General features: G+C 36.3%; 1 protein-coding gene across 26 annotated transcripts in view; it reads left to right on the plus strand.

Moving 5' to 3' along the window:
• LPP (LIM domain containing preferred translocation partner in lipoma) overlaps positions 1-13,908 on the plus strand; it is a 605,586-nt gene extending 591,678 nt beyond the window's left edge. For all 26 annotated transcript variants that reach the window (XM_039850683.1, XM_039850695.1, XM_039850680.1 and 23 more), the window contains one exon: positions 1,411-13,908. In XM_039850683.1, the coding sequence (XP_039706617.1) occupies positions 1,411-1,539 (129 nt within the window). In that variant the 3' untranslated portion in view covers positions 1,540-13,908. The remainder of the gene's footprint in view (positions 1-1,410) is intronic.
• The last annotated feature ends 316 nt before the right edge of the window (positions 13,909-14,224 follow it).

The following is a 14,224-nucleotide window of genomic DNA, read 5'->3' on the forward strand; positions in this document are numbered from 1 at the left end:
CCACGGACGCTGCATCGCACCGGATATCTTACTTCCCTCTCTCTAAAATGAGGAGGTTGTACTAGATGCCCCATATGGCTCCTTTTGGCTATAAGAATCAAGGCATTGATGGCTCCAACACTGTGCAGGTTACTGTAGATGTAAGCTCATTAAATGCTTAAAACTATATCATTTATGAAATGTTCCTCTTTATTTCTAATGAAATGAAAAGACTTGGTTTAGCTCCACTGTTGGGTTTCTTGAATGCCTCCAGAGCTGAAAAATATCTGCTAGTTCATTTTGGTAAATCCGACCTTCCTGGGGAGCCCAGCCTGTGCCACTGTTACTGCTGCTGTTGTATTCTCCGTGACACCCTTTTTGAACTTAAATTTCACGATTTATCCAGTGCAGACATGAGCCGCAGTGACCTCCTTGCTGTCATGGTAGACAGCAAAGGTGAGGCAAGAGCAATTGTGGCCTTTTAAAAGAGTTTTTGCTAAAGTTAGCAAGGGCACAAACCACTAGATGAAGTACTTCATTTTTTTTTCTAAAGAAACTTCCATTTTCTCTAAAAGTAAGGGCCAACATTTAATTGTTATATAACACTTTCCAAAATGGACCCCCAGAAGTGCTACCAACAGCAATATAATTCTTTACAGTTATGGAGCTCTTTGCATTGTTTCAAAGTATATTCACATCCATCATCCTCTTTGATTCTCTCAACAGTTCAGAGTGGCCATCGGCCTTACCTGCAGTGACACAGGTAGTATCAGAACTAATGGTAGTGCCCAAGGGGGCTGTCTCCCTGTCCAGCACTCATTCCTCAACACCACGATATCTCCTTTAGAAAGTATAACAAATCATTACTCTCCACAAACCTCAGGATTTTATTTTCTTACTGCAATTAAAGTAAGTATGTAGAGCCCACTGGTGGCCCTTCAGCTTATCAGGAGCCACTCTACAGCTTTGCTTTTGCCCAAAAATGGCCAAGAAATTTTGTCCCTGCCCTTGTATATTCCTTTTGAGAGATTCTTAAATGGATGACAAAGGGTAAGAATGAATTACTGGTTAGGGATATAGTCTTGTTTTATTTTCTCTTGTTCTTGCTATTGTTTGCATTAAGGGAGCAAAACTACGATTTGGAAGCCTAGACCTCTGAGTTCTTCTCTTTCTATACCTGTATTTCCTATTAAGTGACCTTAGAGAGTAATTTTACCCTGTTTTTATGTATGTCTTCAATATTTAATTCAATTTCATTCAATACATACTATGCTATTTACTGGGGAAGGATTAGAGGTGGCCGGGGGTATTTGAAGAGGATAGGTAAGTGGCCGCATAACGGAAGCCTTGAATGGAAAGCTAAAGAATTTGGTCTTTACATATGTAGTTTACATTCTCACTTACATCATTTCCATCTGTCTATTTTTCTAGGATTGTGGTGGTCTCCTGTCAGAAGGAGATAACCAAGGCTGCTACCCTTTGGATGGACACATCCTCTGCAAGACCTGCAACTCTGCCCGCATCAGAGTGTTGACCGCCAAGGCTAGCACTGACCTTTAAATTCAGTGGCCCGTTTAGCTGGTTAGTTGGTGGCACCGAGAAGAATGAATCACAAGAAAAAAAAAATAGAAAAAAAGTAGAAAAATAGAGGAAAGGCAAACAAGCTATAGGATGGTCTCTGTTCTTCATCTGCTAGTAACCTTTCTGTAGAAACACATAGATTATGAGATTTTTTTTTTAAGTTCTTACAAATACACATTTCACATTTAATCATGTAGGACCTTAATGGGCCTTTGTTCCCAAGGACTTCCACATTTTTGCACGGATTATGCTCCATCCCATTCACTTCTGCATTCCTGTAACTTTTAATCCCTGTGTTTGTCTCACTTTTCATCTGGTTGAATGGCTTTTTTTAGTGTGGTATTTGCTGTCACACAGTTTTTCCTGGGTGAGTTTGCCAACTCACAGGTGCTTTCAGGCCTGAAGGCTCCATCCTATCACTTCCACGTTGCCTGTGATCATAAAGGATAGCCATTCTTTCTTTGTGTATTGAAAAGCATATCTTTCTGTTGCTCTAAACTGGTCATGTCCCTTGTGGGGAAAATGCACAATTTATATGAATTTAAGCTGTAAATTACATAGATTAAAACAAGCCCAAATTTAGTTTGGAACCATCCAAATTCAAAATCTATAGTGACTAGAGTTGGGGCTCATTTGAAAACAGATATCAGTGAGAGAGATCCAAATGTCAGTCTTTTTCTATAGAAATAATAGGTGGGATATGCTAGAAAAAGCATTTTGGGAATATGTTTGAAAAACCCATTATTATCCCACAATATTATTTTAAGATTTTTCCTTTTCCATACTGCCTGGACATAATAATACAGACAAACGTGGCTTTCTCTAGAATATAACATTTCCTATACTGTCCCGCTTTTCATATCAGAAATATCGACATTTTTTCTAGTATTCAAACATGATCGCCAAAAATGACTTTTTCTCTAGTGAAAGATAGCTATAAGGAACAATTCAAATTATATTTTTTCCCCAGGCCCAGGTCCTTTATGCCTGACAATTGCAAATCAAGGCACACAAAATAAAATTGTGTAGTTTTGTTTAGTTTGATTTCAAAAGACAGGAAAACTTTAAAAGATTGTGAAACTACAGTATCATTATTCTCTTAATCCTTCCGTAACTCACATTATGTATTGCAAGAAACATTTTCATATCATTGATGGGACATTTATACCACACTTTCAAAGACAATCACTAAAAAAAAAATTGCCTTTCTGAGCTAAAAATATGCAGACTGTCTGCCTGGAATCTTTATTCAAACCCTTTTGGGCAGTGAAATGCTTGCTTGCCAGCTGTAGAACCGTATTTCATTAGGTTCGAACATGTTTCTTTTAGAAAGAGACACCTATATTAATCATGGCAGATTGCCGTTTTTTAAACTAATTATTTTGGATTGACATTTCTTAAGCCTTCCTTCAAATCTTCCACAAGTATATACTTTTAAATTATGAAGTATTTTAAGTATATGCAAAAGTATAAATAATAATATAATGAATCTCTATATACGTAACACCCAGTTTAAGAAATCAAATATAACAAATATAATTACATTTCCCTGTGCATCTTCCCTGATTTCACAAATATCTTTTTCATGGTTATAAAGTTATGAAGTCAATTTTTTAGCCTGACTTTATTTTTTTTATTTTTATTTTTAACACCCAAAACAGAAATGAAAAATTATTTACGCATGTTTGGAATTGCAACCCATGCCTCAAGAATTCCAATTAAATTTATTTTACTTTAGTAAGAATACTTATAAAAATGATTCTTTTTTTTTTTTTTAGGCTTAAGAAATTCTTAAGCTTATGGTCACTGTAGCTCATCTAAGTTAATCTGTGGCTCATTTGCTTTGGTCACCAAACAGTTTTGTTTTAAAACCACCAAAGTTATAGCTTTTAAAAGTTTCCTTTGACCACTGTCCTCTTCTTACCTTAAAACTCTTATCCTTGATTTTAAATTTCTCATTACGTGAAATACAATGGGATTCACTTTGAGTAGCATGTGAATTTTAGGATACAATGGCGATTGTATCTTTGCATTCTGTCTTCCGAATTAAAGGCCATACCATACTGATGACCTCAAAAAACACTGACTGTTAAACAGTTGGGGTGATAATATAATCTGCTTGAATTTCTTCTGTAACTTGTTTTCTACGAAACACTTGGGAAAAACTGTCTTTAGGCCAAAAGCAAAGAGCCCAATTTATTGAGAGATGGATTTATCTCTTGAATAGCTGTCATATTATTATAAATTTTGCCAAAAAAGGAAGAATTTATGAAATATTTATACTATGAAAATGCAATAACATTCTACTTGTTTGCTACAGTTAAGTCCTTATGGAACTGAATGTTTACAAGCCAAAAAAAAAAAAAGCAAGTTATAATAAAATGCTGTCGCAGACGCATCACTGTGGCAGTGCCAGAATACTGCTTGCTTACAGTCTTTATTGTGCATTTTTATCACATGACCTCAGAGTGTCTTTACCAAAGATTTTTAAAGTAAATCTCTTTTAATATAGACTTATTATTCTTTTATATAATGAATGTGCACACGTACATATACAGAAATATTTAGATTTAGATTTTTTTTTCTTTCACAAAGTATAATAAGGAAAGGATCCTACAATTGTTTATTCCGGGATATCTTAAATATAAGATTTATATTACTTTCTTTTCTTTTCTATTAATCATTTGACTTAAACAATGCCGAATCACTCTTTACTGTTTTAGTTACATGAAATATTGCCTATAACAGAGATATAAAGATCATATTACCTTAATGAATATAATTCTATTGTCTTTTGATATATTGTCTTAATTGTTGACACTTAAATTCATAAATAATTGAAAAATCATAGAACCTATAAGAGAATGTTTGTAAAAATATACTGGTTTTAAAAAAAATTGTTAAGAACACAAATATTTGGTAATTCTGTGTGACGTGAGAGACATGGAAAAGGGGGAAAAAAACCCACTCTGTCATGGGCTCTACAGACAATTTCAGAATCAGATTTCTTCATTGCCTGCATCCCCAGCTCATGCTGACTCAATGTGAAGTCTCATGTGCAAACAAAGTTGCCTTTAAAACTCAAAAGTAACTTATGTGTCCCAGCATAAGGCATCAAGGCTTTGAGATGATGGAAATTTCTGTAGCTCAAAGACGTGGGTTCTTTTTCTAGTCACTGACAAACTGTTTCTGTAGGAACAACTTCTCTGATCAAAATTACTGTATCGGCTGTATTCTGCAGTGAAATTATCAACACTAATTTTTTTCTCACTATAAAAGATTTTTCATGTATACTTATGATGATGTTTAAAGTATATAAAACTCTAACTCTAATAGATTTAAACAAGTATTTTTATTTAGGTCCAGAGGAAGAATAGAGCACTTTTACCATGGCGCTCTAGTAGAGGGTTTTATGGAATATAAACAGGACTTTGAAAACACAACTTCCAACCATTTTTCTAGTTAGTTAAAATCCTATTAATGTGAACCAGCCAGGAATAACAGTGTTATTTCTGTTTGATATGGTTTGGGCTTCTCTTGTCAAATCTGTGTCAGCTGCCCCCCTGATCCCTCCATTATCGAGTTTTGAAGGGCATTGAGGGAAGTTATGGCAGCTGCAAGGAAGATCAGGGAAACACTGATGTAACCTCACAGCCTCTCACCATTCCTCTTGGCTTGGAAAGACTTTTTTTCCATATACATTTCTAGAAATATTGCTATACTACCTTAGTATTTCACATTTGTAGTTTAAACAAGCGATTGTCCATCTGTTGCCTACAGCTACAGTACATGTGTGTTATGAAATATGACAGCATGTTCCATACCCTGCTTTAGCCATCTGTAGGAAACCAGTAGGCTGAAAAAGATATACCTCTGCAAAATGTTCCTCGAGTCCCTTTCCTGAGATCATTCTCTTGGTGCACTTGGATGCAAGACAATCAGAAAGCAACATATATGTGTGCCTTATTTTTAAAGAATTTTTACACTACTATGAATACTCCACTGAAGAATCTGTAACATAAATAACAATCCCCAAATCTCAAAGATATACTCCTCAAAAAGTCCAGCAAAATCCAGAGAAGTCTAAACTCTTTATTTTAGTCTATTCTAATAGTATTTGCTTTCTCTTTTATTTCTTCAAAATACCTTAAGGGTTTCTAAATTGGGGAAACATTCTTACAGTCACGAGGTGATGTATTGGATGTTGTTAACGATCATGTATGTTCTAACTCTGATTTAGTGAGATAATGTGGACAAGATTTCACTTTGAGCCTTTAACACTCATTCAGCATATCCCCTTTTTTTTCAATTGTCGTAGTTTTTTGGTTTGTGTGTTTTTTAATTTAATAGTGAATAGAACAAGTTGAGAATTCTGGTTCTGAGTCATCATGGTACAATCATGAACATATCAGGTTGAGTTTTTATTTGACAGACAACTAGAATGAAATTTTGTTCATGAGGCTATTGTTTTGTTTTGTTAGCATATTATTTCAAACGTTTAAAAAATTATCCAATTAAAACTGCGTGATTTAGTGAGAATTTTTACTCCCTCCTTCCTTTTATCCCTTCGGCTTTCTTCCTTCCTTCCATTCTTACCATCTTTCTTCTCTTTCTTATTCATTCTTTCCATCCTGCCTACTAATGCTATCCTGCTTGGGCTTCCCATAAATAAATTCATGCATTACAATCCTATGCTATTATGATTATATTAAGGAAAGACGGTAATCACAAGAATATGTATGCCATCCATAAACTCTTCCATTAAAAGGGCTTATTTTCCAGAATGCGTTTATTCATAGAATAAGATGAGATAATATAGTCTTTTAATTTTATTTTAATGAGTTTTCATCAGGGACTCAGATCAGAGACTTCTTGGCAAATTCATTTATGACTACTTTTCTCAGCTATATGCAAAGTGATCTTTCTAAGAATAGGTTAAGATTTTTTATTTTTTAATCCAAAGCATTTTGACCAACGAAATAATGATATTTTTAGTGGTAGCATGTTATTTTATTCCATTGAAACTTGATAATTTTTTCTTATGGCAAGGAAAAACTATTATCTTTCTGGAATTTTTACACATAGCATTTTGCCTATGACAATGATATTAAATCTTAATAGTTGAATCACAGTATTTTGCAGGGCGAAAGCCAGCACCAGAGTTTTTCCTGGAGCACAGATTACAAACCTATAATCTGTTTATAAAAAGCAAACTGAGAACAAGAAAGCTGTATCTCTCATTGCAGCATTTTGTTAAAATTTGGGTGTGAGATTCTTTTGAACTCTAGCTAATACAGATAAAAAAAATATATATGCCCTTTGTTTTGTTTGTTTGTTTAGGAGAAGCTTATGATTCTGGGAACATGTTTTTCTTTTGAGTTTCTATCCTCACTTCCATTTTTTACAAGTTTTCACAGAGTTGACACTAATTTTCCTTTTTTGGGAGGGTCACATATGAAGAAAGTAAAACATACTTAATGCAGTACATAAATGAAATTACCAAGAATTAAAGTCTCAGTGAATCTGTCATTTTTATATGTAGGCAATTGTTGTTTTTTAACCTGTTCCCAAGAAGAGTGAGATTTAGGAGGAGGAGGACGTTGGTAGAAGGGGCAGTCTAAGCAATTATAGTTGTATAAACAGGTAAAATGTTTATATTTCCAAGTTTATGAGATGTTTAAATATCATTATGATAAAATATACTTTTCCTTTGTCAGAACAGAGTAAAATGAGAGCTGCTGCTATGTCCATTGCATGACCATAACTTTGTTAATTTTCTAAGGTACCCATCCATTTAGAGTCAAGAGAAAACTTCCTTCGTCTAACTCTAATAGACATTTACATAATATACCCAAATAGAAGCTTTATTAAATGACTCACAAATGAAGTTAGTCAGCTTTGCACTGAACATAACTTCTAATTCAGTTCTCAACCCCAGGAGTAGAATGATCTACCAAGAGTGAGACAGGTGTTGCTCTGTCATCTTGTCTTATACACCACCAGTGTAGAGGACTATGAGCCGACTCCAAACACCAGTGTTGTTCCTAGACAAACGGAATTGTGACCCTTTAAGGATCTGAATCTCTGTTATTTTCCTGACATGTCAGCATCCCACATCTTCTTAGACCCGGCCAGTATGTAGTATTGTTCATGGTAGTCCATTCTACCATCAGGGCAACTCTTTTCTACAAAAGTTCTTCCTCATATTAAACAAAAATCTGGCTCTGAAGCTATGTAAAACAAGTCTAATTTCTAAATCTTTACTTCTGTGTCAGATATCAATAACTGCGTCAGCTTTTCCTCTTTTATTGACATGACGTCAAGTCCAATCACCTTTTGCTTTTCCTTTGAACAGTTGGACCTAAAAATATTTTCTAATTTTACTTTAATCTACTCTATGAAACATAGCAATCACCTTGCGTCAGGCTAAGTAAAAATACTTTCTTCAAGGTTGAAAGTAAATGGAATTTGAATCATCCTAAGGAAACTGATATTCAATGTGGGTATTTCCCCCAAGGACTCAGACCCAAGAGAGTGAATGCTAGATGAGGATATACCTCCCAAGCATACAAAACCATCCTCTTACTCTGTGCCCTATACTGTTTTTGATGTTGCCAAAACCAAAGTCATTCTGAAAACAAGAAGTGAGCTAATACGTATGCCATCTCCATTAGACGCCCACTTCTTTATAGTCTCCTCAGCCCTTTCCCTTTGTCCCTGTCTTCTCAAGAATAAGACATTTCTTGTCCATATTCCCATACCGAATATGCAAGAGTCCTGGATACTTTATAGGTTCAACATAAGTATTTACTCCATTCTTCTGTGTTCAAATGTTTGTACCCAGAGATGCTGCATTTTAGACCAAGTAAGCAGCTTTCCTACATGATTGATCAGGAACTATTTTTAGGAATGTATATTTTCTCTTTAGTCTTAACGTCTTTATCCCTTACTCATTAGTTTAATTTAATAATCACCGTAAGAGAATCAGCCCCTAAGTAACTTTGACTCAAGCCAACTGCAATAAGATCCAATAGGTTTAATTGGTATGCCATAGGAATATAGTGTTGGTAAGAGTAATTCTTCCCACTGGCATCAGTAAGACTTCATAGAGGAGAGAAATTTGGTAAGAAATCTTGAATTGATGTATTGACTTGATTTAGAGTTAAGGAAAGAATATTTAAGGCACCAGAAACAACAGGAAAGCAGAGGCTGCATTCAGAGAAAACCCTCTGCTTGAAAAGTATCACAGATCCTGGAATTTTCTTAGCAGGAGAAAAGGCTTCCAGATATTGAGGACATTGGGAAGTAAAAAACCTACAGGAAAGCTAATTCAATTACTTGCTTTTTCATTTCTTCAGAATTGGAAGATGAGTTGCCAAAATGTGATACAACACAGTATGAACAGGAAGTTTCATTTGTAACATACAAAATGTGCATTCTGATTGGCTCATAGCTACATACTCCACTGTTAGAGCAAACACACCTGTCTTTTGAACCCCTGCAAGAGAATTAGCAGGGCACCCCTATTTTCTTATTGCTTCTGGGTTCACAATTAGAAAGGGCTCTGTAGTCACCTATTCCACCTAGTGTTAGAATCCCCTTACAGAGTCATTGCTAAGTGATAACCCAGACTCTGCTTAAACATCACCTGCAACAAAGAGCTCCTTAAGGTCTTCCATTTCCTCCAACATACTTTGTTTTAAGCTCCCCCTCACTCTTAAAGAGAACCAGTCTTTGTGGCCTATGTTCTCCTTGGGGCCACACAAGACTAATATTTACAACAAAACAAAATGTTGCTTCCACCATCCATTTTCCGTTGAAATATATTTGTTTTGTTTTTAGCAACACATTACTTAAAAAACTGATTTTTAGCTAAATTTTTTAAACTAATCTTTAAACATCCTTAAAAATAGTCTGAAGGATATTCTGAGGGTCGAGTTTCAGAGTTTATGAGTTCTTTGTTGTTTTTACTCTCATTCAAAAGAAACTATTCCCAGTTGTTATATAGCTATGTGCCTTCCCCCAGTAACTGTCCCATGAACAATACACTCCAGTTAACTGGCCTGCTGATAATGACCTAAAAATATTGGGAAATGTCAGTATGTGATCTCCACCTCTAACAAGGAAGAAGTCAAAAGCAAAAGACAGGGTTCTGTTAAAAGTCATTACTCTGACCAGTTCTATGTGAAAGGAAATCATTCTTGGGGGAAGGAGTTATACTGTGTTACAGTTTTATGTAGAAAAGGTATAAATGCTTTTCTTATTGCCCTGGGTTACTATTTAGTTTCAACAGTATTTCTTGGTCTCTGGAAAGACAAAGCTTGCGGCTTCTTCCACCCGTTTTGAATTAGAGTCCTATCAGCAGAACCTGTCATCAGTCTCCTGGGCCAGACCTGGGGGTGGCTTTCTGTGGTTTAAAATAATAATTCCTAAGAGAGCTTACAGACTGCTTTCACACATAAAACAGCCCGGGGAGGAAGGTTATTAATAGCCCTATCCTAGAAGAGAAAGCTGAGGCTCAGAATCGTTAAGTGATTTGCCAAGAACCGTACAGCTGGTAAGTGGCAGTTCAGGGATGGCCCCTGGTCTCACAAGCCCAGTGCTCTCTCCAATGCCAGTCTTGGGACATAAAATACCTCAGAGCTCCAAGTATGTTTCTCATAGGCTAAAATGCCCCCTGTTCAAAGGCATCCAAGGAAATTCACATAGACCATTTAACGATCACATGGTAAATCCACGTGTGCACTGTTGGAGACCTTTTAGAGCTGGCGTGCATATTGTGTCATCTTGTGGGGAAATTACTAGGTACTCTGTCTGCTGAGCACTGTAATGAAGTTGGTGGTGAAAGGCCACCACCAAGAACAAACAACTGTGGCACTGAAGCACACAGCAGCAAATTTCCCCAGAGATAGTTGGTTTACTTTATATTAACTGAAAAACTCTCTGGGACTGTGAAGTTCAGAATATCAACCAAGATCCTATCATTTAGAATTCAGTGGAGTGCCCGGGTGACTTGATTCTTAAGACAAGTGTCTCTCCTCTGGACTACGATGTATGTTCCACAAGAGGCAAAAACTGCTGTAGGTAAATAATACATATTATTCTCTCAGTTCACATTGATTGAGGCACACCAAGTATATGTCACTGCATCATGCATTTTCAAACCAGCGCACCAATCTATGACCTCGAAACATCTGTGAATAAATGCCATAGGACTGATTGCAATGCTGAGATTTGACCTTTGCCATTGGATAGGCCAGACTTTGGGGGCTGTTTTGATTTTGTGATTTGTGCGTGCTGTCATAGGGACTTTGGTACTGTGTGTTTCCAGGGCACTTCTGGGGAAGCCCCTGTGTTATCCCAGAAGCCGCTCTACATGACAGTTCATAACTCTCTGTACCTTCTCTTGAACTGTGTCCCTCTGGAAGCCATGCTTTTTGATGTGCGCTTTTGGCTTTTTTATTTCATCCCATTTCTCTCTTGTTTGGTTTTCAGTTAAAATCTGTGAACTGATCAAAAAATATTCTTTCTTCATCTGAGTTAAAGCTACTGCAGAAAATCTTTAAAATGATTTTATCTAATAAGCTTTCTAGACATTTTCCCTCCCTAGAGTCTATCATCCATCAAGCTGGTCTTATCATCCATCTGCTTATCCCCTGGGATTAATGAGGGCCAAGTTAAATAACAAATGGCCTCTCGCCTCTTCCCAATCTTCACACGTAGGAAATACAGGAGGGGCCAGTGGAGCCAGCAGAATAGTAACCTTGGTTGAGATGGCAACATTTAGAGTCTGGAAAGGTGCTTCATTTTCTGTAAGGTTTGATAAATGTTATGGCTGATGGAGTAGAAAACGATTCTTGTAGAATAGATGGAGTACCCCCACCTAGGAGTAGATTAATAGAAGAAGCATTTGGAGAACTTTGCAAAATTATCTAGGTGAGTGCGCCTGAGCAGAGACTCACTTGGGTGGAACCTGTGACATCTTATTAAAGGAAATAAAAAGACAGTGAGGCAGCGAATATGAAAACGCAGCCCTCTAAATAAATTCAGGGAGCCACAAATCCTGACTTAGCTTTACATAATGTAAAGAAAATTATCAATAAAAAATTGTCTTCCTCCATTCTACACAATATAGTTCTCCGTATTTAGGTAAAATACAATTCTGTTGTCTTTAAAACACACACTCATGCACATGCATACACACACGAGTGTGCACATACACATACACACACACACATCTTCCAAGAAAGCTGATCTTTCAAAAAGAAATCTTATTTTTAAACACTTGGGTTTTTCAGGCCAGAAAATTAATAATTCCTAGACCTGACCCATTTTTGTGGCTGCCAAAAAAGAAAAGAGAAAGTTATTTAAATTTTGTGTGAATCCATTTATATCTTAAAATATTCCAAAGCAATTTGAGGTGAGGGTGGAAACTAATGTATTTATCTCTCTTGCTTGATTCGCTCTTCGTGTTTTTATCTGTTGGGAAAAGAGTAAAGAACTATTCTTGGGCTGTTCTTATTGATGTATTGTGTTGCCACTTTGTTCGGTGCCCGCTTTGCTTCACACTGAGGCATAGGATTAGTAGTTACTTTCTTAACTCCATTTCCTCCATCAGGTGAGAGTAAATATTAAGCCTGAACGTCTTTCCTCACCAAATTATTTAACTCCATTTTTGAACTAGTTTAGAAAATGTGAGAGCTAGTTTTTCTTAGATACATTTTGTCTTTCTTTTTTTTTTTTCTTGGGAGAATTATGTGTATAAAGGGAGGAAAAAACCAGATGAGTATCTCCTCATCTCTTTTTCTCTTTGGGTAACAGTTGATGATCACTTAGTAATGATAATAAACCAGAAGTAGAAGAATAGCCTAGTCAGGTGATGATGTATCTGCCAACGTGTTTCATTCCTTCAAACAGATTTTGAAAGGAAGAGGGGTTTTTATAATTCGAATCCTAACAACGGGAATGACCTCATATTTTAACTTTCAAATAGTGAAAGGCAAGTTGATATTTGAGCAATGTCTGCATTTTATTAATATCTTCTGCTTAGTTGAATGTGAAGTACATCAACATATATGAGTGAGATTGCCAAAAAGAGTTAAAGTGCCTTAGACCTCCCTACTAGATAGCAAATTGAAACTGGTGTAGACCGTGTCAGCTTTCTAACTCAACTAAAATGTCTGAACTGAGGTGTGTCCTTAATGAAAGAGATTTAGAACCCTGGAAACTAAATCTTATCACCAATAGTTTAAAATGAAGTAGTTGCAAAATCAGAATGTTTTCACCCTAAACATCTAAATTATGCCTTCATTCTTTTGGGGGAAATTTATCAAAACACAAATAAAATGAAAGGCAACACTTGATTGTCTGATTCTCCAGCATGAATAAAATTATCATGTGATTTAATGTGCCTTAAGCAAAAGTTTGAACTTAGATGCAAAACTTTTACAACTGAATGTAGTACTGAACTTTTACCATGTCATCTGTGTAATGAATTACTTTGTATTTTGTTTGGTTTTTGTCTTTTAAACTTCACTTTTATCATTAGTTTAATAGATTTGGGGCGCTCTCTCTCTCTCTCTCTCTTTCTCCTGGGAATATGTGCAATTATGAGACACACCTCAAGAAAGGAAGGGAAAACTTTCTGAGGATCAAAGCTGTGCCGTGAAGTAGACATGACATGAAGACACAGAGCCTGAGGATAGTAATTTTCTCTGAGCCGAACACACAAGCTTTTATTTCATGGCTTTGTCACAGGCTTTTCTCCTTCTGTGCCATCACCTTTGAGAAAAACGATTGCACCTTCTCCAAGTCTGCCTTTTTAACAGCTACTGTTGAGTTGGCAAGACTTCCCCAGCTCTGAATATAGCCATTTGCCGACTCCGGCCTCTTTGCGAGACTGACTCAAATCTGTGATCTTCTGTTCAGCAAACACATCAGCAAAGTGAGAAGATGAGCCCTAAATATAGGCTCTATTAACTTTACTTTTAGATTTACTGCCTTCAAAAAGTGCCTATTCTGAGAAACATAAACGTTATTCTTACATATGTATGTACACACGGTACCCAGAGTCCTACTGTGCAGCCTTCAAAAACATACCATCTAAAGGAGTAGGTGCTAAGATCAGGAACCCTTGCCAAATGGAAGAAAGTCACTCATTTCCAATATCCCCTCTCGTGTGGCACCGTGAAATGGGCTGCAAACACATTCCCTGAGCATTCCTTGCTGATACAGCCACTTTGTATTTATATCCTACTGGATGGTGGCATATTGCTGAGGTTTTCTGTACTCTGCTTCAAACAAATATATGCTTTATGGAATTGGAACATTTAGTCAGGGAAAAAAAAATGAAGAGAATAGAGCCAGGGCTTGTATTAGGATATGTATCATGTGTATGTTTTATAAACTAAGCATTGGTGGGTTTAGAATGTCAGCACATTTCTTCTCCTTTTATCTCTCAGGCTAACATCAGTGAAAACTAAAGAAAAGTCTTGGCTGTGAGGATTGGAGGCTCAGGGGGCCAAATGTCCTTGCCAGATCCTTAGAGCATCTTTACTTTGACTCCTAAAAATAGTAGCACATGTTCTTTAATAACTTTTTTTTTCTAGTTCTGTCACTCACATTATAACTGTCGATACTTTTAATGGAACCACAGTACAGCCAA

Source organism: Pteropus medius, unplaced genomic scaffold (assembly GCF_902729225.1).
Source record: "Pteropus medius unplaced genomic scaffold, Ma_sr-lr_union100, whole genome shotgun sequence".
Classification (NCBI taxonomy): domain Eukaryota; kingdom Metazoa; phylum Chordata; class Mammalia; order Chiroptera; family Pteropodidae; genus Pteropus; species Pteropus medius.